The sequence below is a fragment of the Equus asinus genome, chromosome 6, assembly GCF_041296235.1.
Source record: "Equus asinus isolate D_3611 breed Donkey chromosome 6, EquAss-T2T_v2, whole genome shotgun sequence".
In the NCBI taxonomy this organism is placed as follows: Eukaryota; Metazoa; Chordata; class Mammalia; order Perissodactyla; family Equidae; genus Equus; species Equus asinus.
This window is the reverse complement of record NC_091795.1, coordinates 19179926-19202322: the sequence shown is the minus strand read 5'-3', so window position 1 is coordinate 19202322 and position 22397 is coordinate 19179926. Positions and strand designations below refer to the sequence as shown.

At 43.7% G+C, this 22397-nt stretch overlaps 1 protein-coding gene across 9 annotated transcripts in view; it reads right to left on the bottom strand.

The window, feature by feature from the left end:
- ACOXL (acyl-CoA oxidase like) overlaps positions 1-22397 on the bottom strand; it is a 359669-nt gene that overhangs the window by 253541 nt on the left and 83731 nt on the right. For all 9 annotated transcript variants that reach the window (XM_044772863.2, XM_070511750.1, XM_070511749.1 and 6 more), the window contains one exon: positions 70-104. In XM_044772863.2, the coding sequence (XP_044628798.1) occupies positions 70-104 (35 nt within the window). The remainder of the gene's footprint in view (positions 1-69; positions 105-22397) is intronic.

Here is a 22397-nt window from a genome sequence, read left to right as displayed (position 1 = left end):
TAAGCTCAAAAGACCTGTAGATTCCAGCTGACCAAAAGCTATAAAAGAAAAAAAAAAAATGAACTTTACCTGTGGCTATAGCGAATGGCTATCGTCAACCCAAGCTGTAATCAAAAAGAGAGAGAAATACATATTAAGTAATATCAAGAATATGCTGAAATCACAAGAAAATTAACACTGTTGATTATTTGTTAAACATTTGCTAAAATGCTCTATTGCTAATGCTTCATAAATAATACATTGTCATCTACATTGATAGACTTTTAGTTTCAACTTAGCTCGTAAAGGATAATTGTATTTGAAAGAGTCTTAAAGAGACCCACAATATTTCATCGTGGATTAGACAGAAGCTGTCTCTCATCAGAAAAGACTTCCAAAACTGGGCTGTTTATTTTTCGCTTTTTAAATTTTTACTTTTTACTGAGGTATAATTGACAAATAAAATTGTGTATATATAACGTGTACAATGTGACGATTCAACATACGTATACATTGTGAAATGATTACCACACATTATCACATTTACTAGCACATCAATCACCTCACAGTTACCTTTTTTTTTCTTTTTTGGTGAGAACACTAAAGATCTACTCTCTTAGTAAGTTGCAAATATGCAATACAGTATTGTTAACTATAGTCACCCTCTGTACATCAGATCTCAGAACTTATTTGTTTTATAACTGGAAATTTGTAGCCTTTGACCAACATCTCCCCACTCATCCCCACCCTCCAGCCCCTGGCAACCACCATCCTACTCTCTGTTTCCATGAACAAAACAAGGCTTTTCGAGCTCTGAGACAAAGCCGTGAAAGGATGGGATTGCCGAGAGCAGCTGATTGTGAGGCTCACAGCAGAAGATCACTGCCACGCCCAGGTCCTGGGAGTGGTCCCCTCTCTCCCCTCTACCCCAGGGCACTGACCAGCTGGAGGGCCAGAGCCTCCTGTGGAGATGAGCACAGATGTCACGCTGATCCCATAAGCTCAAGGACAGAAAAGAAATCCAGCCTGCGATACATGTGTGGCACCAAGAGAAAGTGTACACAATTGCTGGGCCCAGACATTGGAGGCCCAGGTGACACTGTGATTTCCTCTTTACTCTGCGGGGGTGTCGTGGAAACTTCTCAAGCGTAATTAGAGGTCAAATCATGCAGCATGGGCCTCGCCTAGTTCATGCAAGGTCAGTAGTGGATTACAGAAGAGTCACGCCAAACACGCTCACTGCTAACTTACAGGCATCAGCAAGTTATTTAAACTCAGAGCCTCAGTGTTCACAAACGTAAAAGGGACAAAATAGTTACTTTCTCACAGCATTCATGTAAAAATTAAGCAATTTTTCTATATTTGTGTTTATATCTGTGTCTGTGCCTGCGTGTGGTGCATACTGCCTGACAGATAGGAAAAACTATAAATAATATCTACCATGACTACCACTATATAAAGGCAATACCCCATTTATGAAAAGGTTGTCACATTCTAAAATTAATTTTTAATTTAGTTTTCAGAACTTTGAAAGTATTTCATGTGAAAAACAATGATCGGTCACAACCAGGCCTATGTAAGTCTCATTAACTCAGTTGTGCCTGAACCATGGCATTACTCCTTCAAGAAACTCATGGCAGTTAAAAACCAAAGCATCATCTATAATATCACATCTGGGCAAAAAGTCTACCTAACTTGCACTTATCCCTAAGACATCATTGCCTGTTCCCTTGATGTCGGCCCCCACGGAGGCGGGGGTGGGAGGTGACTTTTGCGGCGCTATCCTGGGTGCTGCAAGACGACGTGAGGGTCCCTGGGCAGTGGGAGGGCGGAGGGGTGGGGAAGACCCGAGGGGTAGGAGAGTTAGAAGTAAAATCGTTGAGATAAGAAAGCACGTCTCTGTCCAGCTCGACATACTGCAGAATCCCCCAGCTAGTGTTTGAATAACTCGCCTCCAGAATAATCCGTCTGGGTGTTACCACTGTATACACCCGAAATACAGAACCAACAACAATGAGCCACCAGGAATCAGGGAGAACAGGCTTAATTTTACAAAAAGCATATCTAGAAGTGAAGGCATGAAATATATATACCATCAAGCTGGGGTCACATCCCACTCACCTGAGTTTATTCAATTATCTTTCTCAACAAAGCCAGGAGTATATTTTCTTTGAGACTTAAGCAAATAGAAGAAGAAGATGCCTCAGGGACAATCAAGGAGTTAAAGAACAAGGAGGAAATTATTTGGGGAATCAAATAAAAACAGAAACTGCAGCCGAAAGGTCAGAACAAGCAATTTACAGATTTCACTTGCCGGGTAACTTTACATTTCCTGGGGTTAAAAAGTTCTGGCTTACAGTTAGGCTTAATTAGAAGATAATTTTACTGACTGAATATTTTGATAAGCTTTGGAGTACTGTTTAATTGGTGGCTTTTCCACTGTTGAAAGATAAGCCTTTGCTGGAGTAGGGAAAGGAAATGGGCGTGGGAGGGACAAGAATAAGAAAAAAGCAGAAAACGTTGTTAAATGGTAGCTGTGCTGGTTGAAAGGGAACAGGAGATAAATCCTTCACAGAGGTGAATTTCAATAAAGCATTTTTATTAGTTTTCTCCTGGCTTCTGAATCAAATATGTTTTATTGCCATTTTTAAAAGGACATCCTTGTTAGGGAAGAAATTGTGAATCGTGGAATCACACAGACCAGCCGCAGCATCCTGCAGGCTCAGTGTGAACAGGCCAGGTAAAGACGTGCTGGGAACAAGGTGATTGGAAGTGACGCAAAGGCCCTGGAGCTACGTGGCAGCCAACGTATAGGGTGCGTGGGAAGGGGGCATTGCACAGTCACTCTGGAAATGTGGCTTAAACGCCAGACAGAATGCAGGATCCAATTAGGCAGCCCTGAGAAGATGCTGGAACAGTGTAGAAAAGTTATTGTGGGCCTTGCTGTGAAACCCCAGGTTAGAACAGGCAAATGAGGCCAATGAGCTGTGTCAGGAGCCTCCCTATGCCTGCTCCTCCTCACTCCTACATGCTACCTGGCCCTGGAGAGGGCAGGGGAGGTAGAAAATTCTCTGAGGTCTCTGTACCACAGTAAATACCAGATAAAGGGAACTGTGTGATCTGCTGAGAGACGGCCCAAAGACACTTTTCTCTCCTGGCCTTAGGAACCGCCATGAGCCAGCCAGCCCTCACTGAGCACTCACCTTGCTAAGAAGCATCAGCAACTCAGAAATGCTTCGAGCAAGTCTCACCACTGCCTGTGTGTGCACATAACGCACATGTGCACACACTCACACCCAACTCGCACAGACACTGCATGTTCATGTGGGTGCAGGCACACACTTACACACTCACACATCCATACTCACATGTGTGCATGCACATGTGTACACATGCGCTTGGATGCATGCCGTGTGTGTACATATGGCTAAGTCCGTGTTCACGTGTGCACATGCTTGCACAACACTGCCTGCATGTGTATCATGCACCAGTACATATGCACACACATACACATTCCTACAGATGTGCACACACGCCCTTGCCCACGTGCAAGGAGACACTGTGGCATTCAGAGAGGCCCATAGAGCCCCTGAGACAAAGGGAGGCCTCAGACAATTGACCCTTTTGTTGCTGGTCTCAGCAGGGACCCAGGGGAGAGACAGGAGGGAGGCCAAGGGGCTGGCCCCCTGACCCCGGCCCAGCCAGGCTGCGGCCCAGGGATGTGGAGGTCAGCAGGAGTTTTGCGCCCCCCAGGACATACTGTAAGTATTGCCAGAAAGCACTTAACAAACTCCCATTTGGACTACTTCTTTTTAGATTTACACAATTTGTTAATCGCCAAATTAAATCACATTTTAATGGCAAGGAAAGAGTAATTTAACATTTTTCAAAACCTCCAGCAGCTCCAAAAACCTTTTTCCTGCTGCTTCAGCCTAAAAATGCTCCTTTTTTGGAAGAGCTGACTGAGGCAGCTGTTTTGTATCAAGTCCGAAGGTTTTCTATATGACCCAGGGAGCTCAGACAACAGGCAGACCTTCCTGCATTAAAGGGTAATCTGAGAATAATTTGCCATAAAACACCCAGAAGTGCGCCAGCTGTGGCTGGATACGCCCTATAAAGCACCATGTAGACTGCATGGATCTCGTAAAATAATCATACTAATCTCAGCAAACAGATTCTTAAAACACATTTTAAAAATATATTTTAAAGGAAAGAAATGGTTGGCATGTCTTAGCAGGCTGCAGGGACCTCCCTTGACATGTCCACGATTGTCACGAGCGTCTCCTCCCTAACGCCCCCTTGGCCAGCGGCGTCTGCGTTGTTGGGAATTCCTTCCTCGCAGGCCTGCTGGGCTTCATGTTTACGACGTGCTCTCTCACACACGCTGCCAGGGCAGCTGAGGACAAAGAGTCTGGCCAGTGCCATCCCAGAGTCACCCAGTTGGGAAGTGTTCTTGCAAGTGCAAGTCCAGAACTTCCTAGGCGGGGGTGTGAACAGGAACCGTGCCCCTTTCACAGGTCAGCCCCCAACCAGTCACAGCCCTGACACTAGGGCTCCCCATTCCTTAAGAAAAGCTGGAAACCAAAGGTTCTATTATGAAAACTCCTACATTTTAAACTGATTTGAATATTTTTCAAATATTGTGGGAGCCAAACAAAACATGTCAGTGGAATTTGGCCAGGAGGCCACCAGTCTGCAACCTCGCTTTACGCCTCTGCGTGCCGCCAAGCCTCTCCTCGGGCTTTCACAGCTTCCGATCTGAACTAATGAGCTTGTGACCCATCTGGAAACAGCCTTCATGTTACTCCTGAATCTTCCCTCCCTTTCCTATACTTACGTGGAGGTTTTTCTTTAGTTTACTTTTTAAAAAAACTGCAGGAGTCCAAAGATTTATAACATTACAAAATAAACTCAGAAAGAAAAGCTTGTTTCTTTTCCTCCTGCACTATTTTTTTTTCCACTATTCCTTCCTCTTTCATGGGAAATATATGGAAAATGAACATGAAGGGGAGAAGAAGAGCCATGGCCAGGACAGAATCCCACAGAGAGTCACGGCATGGACGGAATCCCACAGAGACTCACGGCATGGACAGAATCCCACAGAGAGTCATGGCATGGACGGAATCCCACAGAGAGTCATGGTGTGGACGGAACCCCACAGAGAGTCACAGTGTGGACAGAATCCCACAGAGAGCCACGGCATGGACAGAACCCCACAGAGAGCCTCAGCATGGACGGAATCCTACAGAGAGCACAGCATGGATGGAACCCCCCAGAGAGCCACAGTGTGGATGGAACCCCACAGAGAGCCACAATGTGGATGGAACCCCACAGAGAGCCACAGTGCAGACAGAACCCCATGGAGAGCCACAGTGTGGATGGAATCCCACATGAACAGAACCATGTTGTGCTGGTACCAAGGATGGGAGAAAGTGACCCACTGAATGGAGCCCTTTAACCTCTTCGCTGGCTCTCCTTCCAGCACTGTTCTCTCTTGGTAATAACCAGGACCCCCATGTTCCTCCCACAGCAGCCTCCAGGGCTGGTCTTCTCAGACATCACCCCAGATCTTCCTGATCCTCCATGCCTGACTCTCGAACCCCTGCCGCACACCCCACAGCTCACTAGTCCTCGGCCGTGGAGCTGTGTCTAGGCCTTTCTTGGGCACTTGCTACGTCCTCTGAAAAAGTAACTGCATTGAACTAACAGGCGCTAATGGTCAGCGGCAATGAGCTCTGGTCAAGCCCCCTGACTTTTCTTGCCTGTTTCCTCACTGTAAAACAGGGGTAACATCACCTATTCCATGGGGTCATCTTAGACAGATTAACTTCAACCTCCGCAATGAGGCCCAGCAATATCAGTGTCTCCTGGGCGCTTGTGGGAAATACAAATTCTGGGGCCCTACCCCAGACCTGAATCAGGAACTCTGGGGGTGGCTTTTTGGGGTTTTATTTTTTGAGAAAGATTAGCCCTGAGCTAACATCTGTGCCCATCTTCCTCTACTCTAGATGTGGGACACAGCATAGCTTGACAAGCGGTGCGTAGGTCCACACCTGGGAACCGAATCCATGAACCCCAGGCAGCTGAAGCGGAACATGTGAACTTAACCGCTATGCCACTGGGTCGGCCACGAACTCTGGGGGTGTTTTAGCCGGTTCTCCAGGGGTCAGTTTAGGAAGCACTGGATGAGATGATGCCTGCAAAGAACTCAGCAACACGTTTGGCACAGATGAACTCATTAGTTGCCATGATGATGATGATGATGGTAATGACGACGATGATGTTACAGCTCATAGTAAAGCTATTTTCATTTTACGTCCTCTTAATGTCATTTCAGTGTCCTACACGCAACTTCAGGGATCATAGTCATTGTGAGCTCAGGCGCACGGGCAGGCCTGGGGTGAGGTTTTGGGAGATGGTCCTCCGAGTGCTCACAGGAGTCCGCATGCTGCTGGGATCTACCCTGTCCTATTGACAAACAAGAACAGGGCCGGCTCATGGAGCCCAAGGGTGAGCCTCCACAGGCGGCAGCCTCCCCTCCCCACTGTGCTCCTCTCTGTCACTCCCATCAAAAGAGGGAAAGGACAGCAAGACAGACGGGAGGAAGAAAAACAGCCACCTATTTTTCATTACTGAGTTTATTTTATGATGTTCTCACTCCTTGGTCCATTAAAATTAAATTAAAAAACAAAACTAAAGAAAAATTCACACAAGTTCAGGAAAAGAAGGGGACATGTATAATGCAGGCTCTTTCCAGATTTGTCAGAAACCTAGTAATTCAGATCTGAAACTTTCAAAAGATGATGTAAAAGACAAGTTGCTAAATCAATGGAAATTAACATTGAACTAACATTGAAACGTAGGCGGTGGTTGTTGAACCAACCTAAGAAAACAGGTTGTTTTGAAGTCTCTAAGCCCCAGTGACTGGAAAGGTAAGACCGACTATGCTGCTGTTCCTCCCGCTGTCCCCAAGAGCCTGAGCCAGGCTCCAACTTTTTGGACTAAACGTCACAGCACTGCTTGAAAAGGACAGAGATGGGTTTTCACAAGGACTCACTTTGTCACCCTATTCACTCACACTGAAAACATTTGAGTCTTGGGCTGCTGCCGCCACAGCTACAGCACCTGGGACCCCCTTCTGCTAGGCATTTTCCAGGGACCGAGCCCAGGAGCTAAGGGGCTCTGGCCGGTCAAGGGACCCCCTGCTCCCGACCTTGGTACCCTCCTCTGCAGAGAGAGGACAGTAATGCAGCGCCCAGGGCCAGCAGGGCAGGAAGCTCTCAGAGCCCGGCGATGTAAGGGCTTCAGGACGCCAGCTGTCATCTTTGTCATTGTCATTAGTGGCCACGGTCTGTGCACCTGTGTCGCAGCACAGCGAGCACACAGCTGGGCCTGGTTACTCATCTTTGTGTGCCCGGTACCCAAAGGGTACAACAGGGCTGCCAAGCAGTCAGCTTCATGAACCACTGGGTTCACTCCAAGTGGTTGCCCTGGTGCATTTATCCTGTCGACGAATGTATGTTTTTAGGTTTCAGGTTTCAAATAAAATAATTGTGGATTTGGGTGATTTTGCTTTCTCTTGATAGGAATGCTGGGTATTCGATAACATGAATAAACCACACACTCTTTTCCTAGAAAGCCTGACATCCATTTAAAAGAAATCAGCAGGACAATGGATGTGGATTCTGTGTGCAGCCTGCAACCTGGAAAACTCTGGAACTTTGAGTTAAATACTGAATACTACTACTTAATACTACCTAAGTGAAGACTACTTAAACGAAAATTTAGCAGTTAAGTCAGAGTTGGCTGGGGGAGGAGGACGAGACTGAAGAAAAGGAAATGGACAAGAGACTAAAGAGAAAAAAATAGGTGACGCCCTCAAATGCAATCAATAACAAAAGCATTTTAGGGCATTTCTAAGATGGAGTTGGGGCTGTTAAATAGAAAAAAAAAATGAAAGGCTCTTCATAGCCTGTCACAGAAGCTTAAAGACCCTACAGCTTGTGACCCGCTCTGACCCCCAGACTGCCATAAGAGCCAAGAGCAAAACTCCCAAGAAAGGAAATCTCTTTTTAATGTAAAATACAAAAACAATTTTAAGGAACTTGTTTCAAGGAAAGAAAATCCCTTTTCTTCCTTCTAGCTTTTACCTACTTTCTCCTCTAATTTTTACCAAAAAAAATTTTTGACACAAACAGACAAACAAAAATCCCTCCACCCAGGCATATGGGATATGGGCTAAAACGAGGCATTCTATGAAATATGACAACAGCCGTTACAAGGAGTGTGGTAGATCCATTATTGAAAAAGAAACAATCTATTCTTAAACTGTTTATTAGGAGATAATTGTAGATTCACATGTAGGCATTAGAAATTATATAGAGATATCACACAGAGAGGTCCCATGTATCCTTACCCAGTTTCCTCCAATGGTAACATCTCGCACAAAAAAACCCACAAAAAACCTACAATATCACAGTGAGAATATTGGCATCAATACGGTCAAGCTACAGACTGTGTTTCCCTTTTAGAAATGAACCCACTTCCCTCCCACACTCATCCGTGTTTAACCCCTTGCAACCATCAATCTGTTCTCCATTCCCATAATTTTGTCATTTCAAGAATACTCTATAAGTGGAAACATATGGTACGTAAGCTTTGGGGATTAGATCTTTTTATTCAGCATAGTTCTCTGGAGATTCATCCAGGTGGTCACAGGTACCAATGGCTCATTTCTTTTGATTGCTGAGTAGTATGCCCTGGTATGGACGTACCACAGTCTATTAATCTGTTAAAGGACATCTGGGTTATTTGCAGTTTAGGACTTCTATAAATAAAGCTGCTATGAACATTCAGGTGCAGGCATTTGCATGAACGTAAGTTTTCATTTCCCTGGAATAAATGTCCAGGAGTGAAATTGCTGGGTCATATGGTAGTCGCATGTTTAATTTTATAGAAAATTGCCAAACTGTTTTCTAAAGTGGTTGAACTAAGATTCCACCAGAAATGTATGAGAGATACTCTTTCTCTACATACTCACCAGCTTTTGGTGTTATCACTTTTTTTTTTAATTTGAGGCATTTTGATAGGTATTATTCTCATAGCCTTTGTGGTTTTAATTTGCATTTCCCTAAATGGCTAATGATGTTGAACGTCTTTTCATGTGCTTATTTGCCATCTGGAGATTCTCTTTAGTAAAATATCTCACCGTTTTCTAATTAGAGTGGCTGTTTTTCACTGTTGAGTTTTGAGAACTCTTCATATTTCTACATACTGGTCCTTTGTGAGATATGTGGTTTGCAAATATTTCCCCCCAGTCTGTAGCTTGTCTTCTCATCTGCGTAACAAGGTCTTTACAGAGTAAAAGTTATTTGTTCTGATGAAGTGCAATGTATGAACTTTTTTGAAGGGATTATGCCTTGGTGTCTTGTCTAAAAATTCTTTGTCTACCCCTAGACCCCAAAATTTTCTCCTATTTTTTCTGAAAGTTTTATAAATTTATGTTTTACATTTATGTCCACAATCCATTTTGAGTTAATTTTTGTATAAGGTATGAGACGTAGGTTGAAATTTATTCTTTTGGTCTATGGATATCCAATTGCTCCAGCCCCATTTGTTAAAAAGGCCATCTTTCTTACATTAAATTTCTTTCACACTTTTGTAAAGAATTAGTTGGACATATTTATTCGGATCTATTTCTGGGCTCTTGATTCTGCTCCATTGATCTGTTTGTCTGCCTTTCTGCCAGTACCACCTAGTCTTGATTACTATAGCTATATAAGGAGTCTTCAAATTGAGTACACTGATTCCACCTACTTTATTCCTTTTCAAAATGGTTTTAGCTCTCCTACTTCCTTTGCCTTCCCATGTAAACTTCAGAATAATCTTGTGCATATATGTTTTTAAATCTTGCTGTAATTTTGTTAGGAATCGCATTAAACCTATATAACCATTTTGGGGGAAAATTGGCATCATTATCATGTAAAGTTATCCAATCCATAAACATAGTATGTGCCTCCATTTATTTAGATGTTTGATTTCTTTCATCAACGTTGTATAATTTTCAGCACATAATTCCTATACATGTTTTGTTAGATTTACTCCTAAATGTTTCTCTCTTTTTTTTTTTGAGCAATTGTAAAGAATTTCAGTGTCCACACGCTCATTATTAATATAGAGGAATACAGTTTATTTTTGTATGTTTATCTTGTATCCTTCAACCTTGCTAAATTCACTTATTAGTTCTAGGAGCTTTTTGTAGGTTCCTTGGGCTTTCTATGTAGATAACCATGTCATCTACAAAGAAGGTCAGTTTTATTTCTTCTTTTCTGATCTTTGTGCCTTTTCTTTCCTTATTGCACTGGCTGGAACTCCCAGCACTATGTCGAGTAAGAGTACTGAAAGCAGACATCCTCGCCTTGTTCTCAATTTTAGGGGCAAGCCATTTAGTCATTTACCATTAAGTATAATGTTTTTGTAGATACTCTTTTTTAAGTCAAGGAAGTTCCCCTCATTCCTATTTTTCTCACAGTTTTTATCATGAATGGCACTGAATTTTGCCAAATGCTTACTAAAAAAACAGTTGTCTTCCTTCTAACTATCCTCTATCTTCTCTTCTGTCTAGTTCTTTCAAAAAAAATTACACAAAACAAAAAACCAAGCCCTCTGTCCCGGTATATAGAGCACAGGCTGAGATGAGGCTTTCCATAAAACACAATCACAGCTGGTAAAAAGGAGTGCAGTAGGGGCTGGCCCCGTAGCCTAGTGGTTAAGTTCACGCGCTCTGCTGCAGGCGGCCCAGTGTTTCGTTGGTTCGAATCCTGGGCGCGGACATGGCACTGCTCATCAAACCACACTGAGGCAGCGTCCCACATGCCACAACTAGAACCCACAATGAAGAATACACAACTATGCACCGGGGGGCTTTGGGGAGAAAAAGGAAAAAGATAAAATCTTTAAAAAGGAGTGCAGTAGATCCTCTATGAAAAGAGACACAACATATTTTTAAGCCAAAAAAAAAGCAATTGCAGATACAATGTAGATGTGCATAGCACATATTGAGGCAATATCTGACATTGGATGATTACTTATATAATTATAAGGAGAGAAGTCTGAAAGACTAAATACCAAATTGTTGGATGAGAGGGGCAGAAAAGGACTTTGACTCTTTATCATTTTATACTCTTCCTTAACGTGTGATGTGAATGCTTTAACATAAGCAGGTATAAATTGGCAAGTTTTAAAAGGTCTAATATAGGCAAAATATGGAAAACAATTACATTGCAAAATGTGTAAATCACATAATTTTTGCACACTTGAATTCAATTCCTGTCTTCAGGTGCTGTCTTTGTCAGCCTGAAATGTGAATGCTTTGGCAGGCAGATATTATTAAACTATGTTCCACCTCCACTCATATTCGCACTGAGTGAAAAAGACAAACATTTGAAACAAAGACTCGTGAACGGGGGTAAAAGAATGAGGAGACATCTCTTGGAAATATCTTTCACCCCCCCAACCAAACAAATTCTTGCAAGGGTTCCAATTCATGATTTGAAATTTTTAGGTCAGTATAATCTAAAGGTTGCGACTTCGGACTTTAAGGGGAGAGAAATGAATTTGTCCAAAATGATGGACGTGAGAAAGGCAGTGACTGAAATGCCTGCACGCACCCAGCAGAGGGGGATAAAGAACTTTCTCCTACTTCCCCTGCCTCTGACCAGGGTCAACGAAGGACACGACTAGACAAAGAGAGTCCACCTAAGTGTGAATGTGTGGTCATCGTGACATAGAGAAGAAATGGAGCAAATACACTGGAGCAAAAACACCTTCACTAGTTTATAGGCACTGCCATGACCCATCACTGCCTCATCAAGTGATAGAAGAGACATTCCAAGTTTTCTTCATATTTCCAGGACAATTCTCCAAGGTGCCTTCTCTTCCTCCGGAGAGAAAAACCAACTCCCCAAAGAGTAATCAAGGGCAAGTGACACAGCTAAGGGGAGACCAGCACACCCCACAGTTATCAGTGAGGTGTGAGACCAGTGCTAACTGCCACCTTGACCCAACAAAGACCCAAGGACACAAATCCACCACCTGAAGTGGATGCTAGTTAGACTGTATTGTGCTGGCTCAAAATTGGGGTGGGATTGGAGCACGAAGAGTTTAGCAAGTAAAAAATTATAAGATAGGACAAAAAAGGAAAAGACACTAAATAAGGAAATATAACAAGTATCAAAGATACTCAACCTCGCCAAAAACCCCCAAAATGGAAATTTAAACAATAAGACAGTACAAGTTGGTGATTCCCTATGGTAAAGTTTCCTCAAAGAACCTACCTGAATTCCAACCCCAGCTCTACCACTCCTTGGTCATGTGACCTTGGGCAAATGACTCAATCTCTCTGTGCCTCAGTTTCCTTGCTCTAACTTGGGGATAACAATTGTTATCCCCCCATCAGCCTTGTTGAGAGGGCTGGATGAGATGATGCAAGCAAAGTGCTCAACACCATGTTAGCACAAAATGAGCATTCAGTACTGTTAGTCATTGTTGATGGTCATAGGAATTAGATCTGGAAGAAACAGTCTGGTAACAATAAACACCAGACGTGGGTGGAGCACATTCGGACCTGTGGGTGGCATTACAAATCGGCACAGCTCTTTTGGAAAACAATTTGATAAAATACATTGGGTCGTGACATTATTGATAGCTTTAGATTACCCCTAAAAGAATAATCCAAAAGAAGGAAAAATCCAAAGATACGCAGTAAAGTCCTATGTATAAAGGTAAAAAATTTGAAATAATGTAAATATCTGTTAATAATTAAGAGAATAATTGTCAGTAATAACACTTGAACTCAATATTGTGTTGTCATTAAAACTTACAATTAAGAAGAGCATATGGAAGCAAGGAATACAAGCTTAGGATATAACATGGGAAAGGCAGAACGTAAGCAATAAGCATTTCCACACACTGAGGTTACATCCACATAAAAAGGTAAAACATGTGACTCCCTCTCATGCTCAGCTCTCCGGCCCAACCACTGTCCAGGGTCAGTTGGTGTCTCCAGTTAAGCTGCTCTGGACCTTGTTCCTCCCAGTTAAACCCGTTGCCACCTCCTTGAGAGTTCACCTTCCCTCACAGGAAGTACAGCAAGAGGGGGCTGTACTTAAGGGGCTGCCTTTCTCCAGCTGAAAACTTGGAGCTGATCACACCACCGGGTCTTGTGGAAAACCCTTCCTGGACCCCAGTGGCTGTGTGATAAAGCCAAGACTCTAAGGCCACCTCAGCTGCCTTGCAGCCCCCTTTCCAACCACTCCACCCTTTCATTCCTTCCCAGCATATCAAATCACCTCTACCCAGCACATCAAATCACCCCCAGACCCCCAAACACAGTGTACTGTTCTTCTCCCTTTCACATCCCATCCCATCCCCCTCAATGCTCTTCTCTCCTCATTCACCTTTCAAACTCCTATTCATCCCATAAACTCCCTCAGACACCATGACTCCTGGGAGGCTTCCATGTCCCACTGTGGCTTTCATCAGTCCCTCTTCTGCCTACTTCTGCATGGCACGCAGGGGCTGCTGTCTGTGCGCAGATCTCTTCCTACCATCCTGCAAGCTCTTGGAGGCTGGTTGTCCATCTTCCATCCCACGCCTAGTCCAGTGCCAGATGCACAGCGGGAGCCCAATGAATGTTGTTGAAATTAAGGGTTTTGTGTTTCCTTCGCTTCTTTCCTTTAATGTGTTATGCGTTGTCTGTGTGTATTGTCGCATAAAGTTGGTATTTTCTCCCTTGACTCAGTAGCCAAGAGAAGAGCTATCCCAGTGGCCTCCATGTTCTGGTGCAGCCACACAGCAGCCAAGAACACTCTGCCTCCTCACCCTGGTGATGGAGACACAACTGTACAGAGCACCCAACTGCGGGGAAAGTTTTTCCAACACCCTGAGAGGAGATTACAGGATGAGATTACCAAAGATCCTAATTGCTGTTTAAAAAAAGAAAGAAAGAAAGTCAAGAGAGAAAGAGCAAAACAGCATCTCCAAAACTCAGAAGAAAGCTCGGATGTCTTCAAACTTCAATCTGGCATGTTTCTAACACCAGTATCACCAGTGCATTGCTATTGTGCAATGGCCACCAGTGACAAAGTTGTAAGTGTTATGTTTCTGTCTATGTGGAAACTACTCATTTGATGCATGTGAAATGCAGGGTTCCAACCACATCATCAAAGTTTGTGAAAAGCCTGTTGTGTACACGACACTCAGGAGGGCATAAAGGGGCACATGGCATGCTCCCCGAGCTCAGAGAATGCAACATAAACCAAGAAAGTATCTTCACTACCCACCATGTTAAGTGCCAGACTCCAGGAGTCCACAGGAGGGTGGTCTTGCTGGGAGATGGGTTAATTGAGAAGCTTTCACAGATGAGCTGGGGCTTGAGCTGGGGCTTGAGCTGGGCCTCAAGGGACTGGCAGGATTCAGACAGATATGAGAACAAGGGTGGGCCTCAGCATCAGCAATGGCTTAGCAGTGAGGACTCTGAGTCAGGCAGGGAGTTTGGCCAATAACACACCTCTGCGTGGCTTCCACTGAGAACTTTCTGCAAGTCAAATATGGTGCCAAGTGCTGCAGAAATGTCACTTCATCCAACCCTGGTAACAAGTCTGAGACAGAAACATGACTATTCCCACTTTTGGATGGGGAGATGGAGATTAGAGAGTATGCTACCTTGCCTAAGGTCACACAGCTAGAAAGTGATTGAATGCCTGGGGATATTTGGACTAGAGTACTGAGGGTCTTGAGTATCATGCTAAACCTTGGGAACATGACCCTGGAGACAATTAGAGAATGCTGCAGGTGTGTGAGCAAGGGAGGGACACACTCTGTGATGCTTCTGAAAGGTTCATCTTGGCCTTTGCATAAGAGGAATTTGAGAGAGACAGAGGCAAAGAGAGAAAGCTTTCTTTTAACGTGCTATATTTTTGTCCAAAGATGCCTTTCATTCTTTGTTGATAAATAAGCAATTTGGAAATGGGCAATTAAATAAAACATGCAGTCTTGTGGAGATCATGGGGGCTGTCTTTGTCCTTTTGTATCAGACTTCCCCAGCTCCTCCCAGCTCAGTGCTCTGGAGCAATCTCTAAGACATCAGGATACTCAGCACTCCTCATTCTCTCTCCAATTTTTCACACCTTCCTGCCACTGGACATGCCTGGAAACATGGTCCAGGCCTTCCATGAACCACAGAAGTAAGCAGAAATCACGCCAAAATTAAGGAAATGCAAATTTTTCAGGATTCTAAGAAAAACCTCTACCATGGCTAGGGGCCCAAGACATTTCTCCACCAAGACCTCAGAGCAATGTATAGGGGCGTGAGGACATTTGATGCAGCACTGTCTCTAAAAGCAAAACTTTGGAAAAAACATAAATGTCGACCAGGAGGAGCCTGGTTACAGCCGACTCCTATGCACTACTAAAAAGATTGAGGAAGTTTTCTATACTAACTTGGAAAGATCGCCAAGAATTAGCATTAGGTGACAAAAGGAGGCAGAAATTCACTTCTAGTATGGCAGTGTGAGCCCTCTCCAGACTGACCCTCCCATAGATAACAGCTGTAAACTCTAGGACAAATACAAAAACAACTACTGAGAATTCTGGAGAGTAAAAGCAAGCAGACAGATTACAGAGGGGAGTCATAAAATCTGAATTAGCAACTGGCCCAGGGTGAATTTCCTGCCTTTTTGTTGTTTTCCTGATTTTTGCCCTGAAAGTGGGCCACAGTTGTGGAGGAGGGGAGCCTGGTAGCTAAAACTCTGAGAGGGAACCTGCTGTCTTGCTGGCTGGAGGAATTAGGAAAAGAAGCAAAGACAACTATGGTCACTGGAATGTGTGGAGGCATCCCAGAGAGGCAAGAGGAGAAGGAGGGGATCCCCTGATTCTGTGCAGGAACTCTGGATCAATCTTAGGCTGACCTCGAAACCAGCATGCACGGGACAAAGCAGTACAGCAAAGGCTTAAAGAATTGAACTGAGACTTGAACCCACAGAAGAGAAGACAAAGCTCAAGGTTAGGCCGTGAGTCTAACCAGGTTAATTGCCTGCTAAAATAAACCATTAGCTTTCTTCAGAAGACTGTAACATAACTCAGAGCCCCCAGAACATAACATTCACAATGTCCAGGATATAATCCAAAATTACTTGATTTACGAAGAACCAGGAAAATGTGACCCATTCCCAAAAGAAAAGACTACCAATAAATGCCTAACCTAGGGTATCCAGATGTCGGAATTATCAGATAGGGGCTTTTCAAGTAGATATTATAACCATACTCCCTGAGGTCAAGGAAAATATTTTCCAGTTAATGAAAAGATAGGAAATGTCAGCAGAGAAACAGAAGATAAAAACAAGAAACAAATGAAAATTTTAGTATGGAAAAATACAATATCTGAAAATAAAATTTCACTGAACAGGCTTCATAGCAGAAAGGAGATGCCAAAGGAAAGAGGCAGCGAACTTGAGAAAATAGATCAGTATAAATTAGGCAAAAGAGAGAAGAAGGAAGATGTAAAAAATGAACATAAAAGAAGATATGAATAAAGAGAGATTCACGTTCACATATTGGAAGACTCAGCATTGCTAATATGTCAATTCCTGAGTTCCCAACACAATCCCAATCAAGTTCCTACTATTAGTTTATAGGTATTGACAAAGTGATTCTAAAATTTACATGAAAAGGCAAAGGACCGAGAACAGCCAAAACAACAATGAAGAAGAACAAAGTTGAAGGACGCACATTATTTGATTTCAAGACTACAGTAATCAAGACAGCACAGTATTGAGAAAAAATAGACACATAGGTCAGTGGAACCAGATAGAGAGCCCAGAAATAGCCCCAGGCAAATATAGTCAGCGCAGTTTTGACAAAGCTGCAAAGGCAATTCAACCGAGAAAGGACAGTCTTTTTGACAAATGGTGCTGGAACACACATATGCAAAAAAAAAGGGATCTAGACCCAGACCTCACTTGAAACAAAATTAACTTAAAATGGGTCATAAACCCAAATGTAAAATACAAAAACCATAAAACTACTAGAACAAAACATAGGAGAAAATCTACATGAACTTGGGTTTGTGATGAGTTTTAGATATATCACCAAAAGCACAATCCATGAAAGAACAACTAAATAAATTGAACTTCGTTAAAATTAAAAAAGTCTGTTCTGTCAAAGACACTTTGTTAAGAGAATGAACAGTCGCAAATTGGGAAAAAAATCTTTGCAAAACACATATCTGATAAAGGACATATATCCAAAATGTTCAAAGAACTCTTAAAACTCAATAATAAGAAAACAAACAACTCAATTAGAAAATAGGCGAAAGATCTAATGAGACACTTCGCCAAAGAAAATATACAGAAGGCAAATAGGCATATGAAAAGATGCTCAAGGTCATATGTCATCAGGGAAATGAAAATTAAAACAATTAGATACCACTACACACCCATTAGGATGTTTAAAATCCAAAACACTGACAATGGCTGGCGAGGATCCAGAGCAACAGGAGCTCTCTCATTCGTTGCTGGGGAGAATGTGAATTGTCACTTTGGAAGACAGTTTGGTGTTTTTTTACAAAGCTGAACATAGTCTTACCATTTAGTCCCACAATAGTGCCCCTAGGTGTTTACCCAAAAGATCTGAAATCTTATATCCACACAAAAACTTGCACGCAAATGTTTATAGCAGTTTTATTCATAATCACCAAAAGAGGGGACGCAACCAAGATGTCCTTCAATGGATGAATGGATAAACAAACTGTGGTATATTTATATAGTAGAACACTATTCAGCAATAAAAAGGAATGAGCTATCAAGCCGTGGAAAAAATGGATGAATCTTAAATGCACACTGTTAAGTAAAAGAAGCTCATCTGAAAAGGTCCATACCATACAATTCTATTTATATGACATTCTGGAAAGGGCAAAACTATAGAGCTGGTAAACAGATTAGCGGTTGCCAGATGTTTGGGCAGAGAAGAGGACTGAGTGGGTGTAGCACTGGGTATTATTTGAGGTGGCAAAACCATTCTGTATGATGCTGTAACGACAGATACGTGAAACTATATATTTGTCAAGACCCATAGAACTTCACAGCACAAAGAGTGAAACTTAACGTATGCAATCTTTCAGAAAATCATTTAAAAGTTGAGGAGATCCCCAAATGGAAGGCAGACTGTGAGAAAAGAATCTAAATACTAAAAAGGACGAATGTATGAAACAACCTCCCTGAAGTGGGGGAGGGATAAAAGGACTGACGTAAGTAACTTTGGAGCTGAGTGTAGACCGGAAGACTAAAGGCAAAACGAACTGAACAGAGGCACGGTGCCCTCGAAGACAAAGTTGTTTCCCTTGGGGATACAAGTTAACAATTCTGAAACCACTAACAGGTATACTGGCATTGAACAATTAAGTAAACTGATGGCAGATGGTTGGAGCTAGGTTTTTCACTGTTGGAGCAGGACGTTATAGACAAGCAAGGGGAGAAGTCTAGAATGATCTATGTGGTAATGGATTAAAGATGAAACATCAGTATGAACTCAAGTTTAGCTTAACATAGATACAAATGGATACATATTTATAGATATCTGTGTATACACAGGTTAGTATACAAACGTCTATTTCCTTGTTCTATCAACTGAGAAGACAGAGCAGTAACAACACTCCAGTAGCAACAAAACACAGCGCTCAAATCTTGGTTTCTAAAACCATTCTTCAATAAAAGGAACCAGGGTTCCTTGGGGAAATGACTGATCCTAGGGCTGGGGTACATGACCATGAGACCAAAGGTATTGAGAGCCCAGCTTTAATGAATTACACTTGAGGTCACAATTTGGTAAAATCCAGCTTATAAGGGATAACGGTCATTCCTGCCACAAAGTTTTCCATACAGATGCCTTATTTTTCTTGGAAATGAGATCTGAAAATGGATCATATATGTTGCTCATTAAAAGTACCTAACCATACTCCAGGTATTCAGCAACAGTGGAAAGAGGGAAATTTTCCCTCTGACCACAGTGTCCCTTCCTCCCACCCGCATCTCTTGGGCTCCCTTGATTCACACCTTCCCAGCAGCCATCATCTCACTGCTATACTCTGTCCTTCTGTAACCCAATTGGTGAATTTCCAAATCTGGGCTAACCCAACCATCTCATTTCCCTATCACTGCCCCGGGGACAAACTGCATCATCACATTGCCTGGCACTGCCACAAACAGAGTCGACCGTGGCACTCCACTCAAGACTGGGTTTCCAACGATCTCCACAAGCCCTCTTCTCCACCTCTCTCCTCCCCACCCTATCGCCTTTGATGGCTGTGGAGACAGAGTCTCCTCTTCCTTTTTTTTTTTCCGGGGTTGGGGGGAAGATTAGCCCTGAGCTAACATCTGCTGCCAATCCTCCTCTTTTTGCTGAGGAAGACTGGCCCTGAGCTAACATCCATGCCCATCTTCCTCTACTTTATATGTGGGACGCCTACCACAGCATGGCGTGCCAAGCGGTGCCATGTCCACACCCGGGATCTGAACAGGTGAACCCCAGGCCGCTGAGATGTGGAACATGTGAACTTAACCGCTGTGCCACCGGGCCAGCCCCCAGAGTCTCCTCTTCTGAAACTTCCACCCCAACCCCTGCTGCCTCTCCTCGGATCTTGACCCACCTCTGCATTCCTGAGAAAACAGAAATCATCTGTTAGAATGCTCTCAATTTTCTTGCCCCTGCTTAAAAATTCCTGTCTCCTTCTCTTAAAAATTCCTCTCCTCCTTCTGACTTTTGTCCCTCCTGTCTCTGAGGAAGAAACATCTGCTTTGGGTTCAGGGTCATCCCTCCACCTGTGTTTTAATGTCATGTCATAAGTCTCCCTGTGACCTTCCCACCACTCAACCTCCTTGTCTCTGGCAGCATTAATCTCTCTCTTTCTACTTCCTCTTTCTCCTCTAGGCTCAGATGTGCTCAGGTCGCTCCTGTCTCTAAAACACCATTCCTCCAATCCACAAGCATTAAAACTCTGGTCCCACATCACCTCCCTTGGTTGAAAGCATAGCACAGGCTATGATCCCACACAGACCTGGGTTCAAATCTTAGCCCCACCACTTACTAGCTCAGTGATGCTGAGAAATAACCAAGACCAAGTTCTAGTGTATGGAGGGGTTCCTGTGTGTTGGCACCGTGTGAAGGGCTTCGCTTACAATAAGACAATAGCTCATGGAATCCCATCAACATCCACGGGAGACTGGAGCATTATATTTCATTTAGAAAAGAGGAACCAAGTAGTTTGTACAAGTTCACACAGCTAATAAGGGCAGAGGTGGAACTTCAAACCCAGCCTATTTCACGCCAAAGCCCACGTTCTGTCTCCCAAGAAGATTTTAACCCTGGTCCTCAGTCCTTTATTTATAGAATATCAATATCAGTGCCTCCCTTGCGGAATTCCTATAAGAATTAAAGGAAACGACGTATGGAAAACACTTAGCATAATGTCTAGCACTCAACAAAGGAGCCTCATTCAACAAATGGTGGTGATTGCTGTAGGATTACTGATTAAACATGCCTTAACATTCTCTCCTCTTGACTTCCATGAAGCTATGACCTTCTGGTTTTCCTCTTGCTTCTCTGACCCATCACTTGCATTCCCCATCACGCCCTTCAGCTTATCCTTTACAGGTAGACTTTGCCCAGAGTCCCTCATAGCTTCCTCTTCCTGCACGATGTCGCCTACTCCCCCAGCTTCAGCCAAGCCTCCCAGAGCCTCCACGCTCCCACCTGATGCTTCTGCAAACTCATACTTCCCTCTCTAAACCTGTTCCTCCTTTGTGTTCTCCGTTCCAAACTAAGGTGTTCCCTGAACCATAAGCTACATCTCGTTGTTTCCTCCCTTAGAAACCATAAGTAGGACTTCACTGCCTACAGAATAAAATGCAGGATCTTTGGCAAGGCAAGAAAGGCCCTCCGTCATCTGGTCCCAACCAGCGTCCCAGCTGCCTCTAACAGCCCCAGTCTCCTGGAAGGTGTTCTCATGCCTCTCTGCCCCAAGAGCTTCTCTTTTTCCAGCTAAGCATCCCCAGACAATCCAGCAGTTCCTCGCATGGCATTGTGTCAAACCCCTCTACTGTGCTGGGTATCATCTCCACACTGGCTCCATTTGTCTGGGTCTCTGTTTAAAGAAAGAGACCAGAAAGCAACAACACTCTAGACACTGAGTGGAACTATCCACTCCAGTGTTCTGAAAATTAAGCTTCTCTTAGTGCGCTGTCTCCTCTTCCTGCCTGCCCAGCAGGCCAAGCCAGGCGGCTTCTAACTGCAGCACGGCAGCTGCAGCAGCCTTGGCTGGTCACGGGCTGCAGTGTGCTCCCAGGGCACCAACACTGGCACAGGAGCCTTTCAGGTCTACACTCTGCCTTTCCAACAGGACTGAAAACCCCTTAAGGGCAGGGACTTATATCTATGTTCTAGATTCCAAAACCAGCAATACTCTATGCCTTTAGTCCATCTGTAGTGAACAAGCCAAGGATTTGTGAGGTCATGTGTAAAGGTGGGGTTATGCCAGAGCAAAGGCCATACTTAAACTCCTTCCCTCCTCTTTTATTTGTTTGTTTGTTTTGAGGAAGATTAGCCCTGAGCTAATGTCTGCTGCCAATCCTCCTCTTTTCAACGAGGAAAACTGGCCCTGAGCTAACATCCGTGCCCATCTTCCTCTACTTTATACGTGGGACGCCTACCACAGCATGGCGTGCCAAGCGGTGCCATGTCCGCACCCGGGATCCGAACCTGCAAACCCCGGGCTGCCAAAGCAGAACGTGCGAACTTAACCACTGTGCCACCGGGCCAGCCCCTGCTCTTCTTTTAAATTCTACTGACTTTAAAAATGGAATAGAGGCAGAGAGTATACTTGTTATATTAAGCACCTCTAGTGATTTGATGCTGAGTCACACTGCAGCACTGACAAAGGTGTCTTCTAAATTTAAGAGAGATTTCATGGTAGTAGAGGGTACCGTTTGGCCCACAAGATCAGTTCTTTTAAAAGAGACGTCTGGAGTGTGGTTTGAAACAGGTTGGAGCAGATGCCAAACACGAGAAAGAGAAAGCGCTGTGGCACACCAGCCCCTCAGCGCCTTACACCATCACAGTTATCTATTCAAGCATGGAAACTGGGACATCGTTCTTACAACACTCATTAGACAAAGAAATGAGATATGCAAATATTTTTTAAAAGTCTACTCACGACAACATTCTCACCAGACGAAAGTTAATAAAGAAAAAACAACCCAGTAGGGTCGCTCTGCTGCTAGCAGCCATCAGCCTGACTCCCTGACCTTTGACATCCCTGGGAACAAAAATCAAGTTTGAGTCTAGGGCCACCCCCACAACCCTGGAGA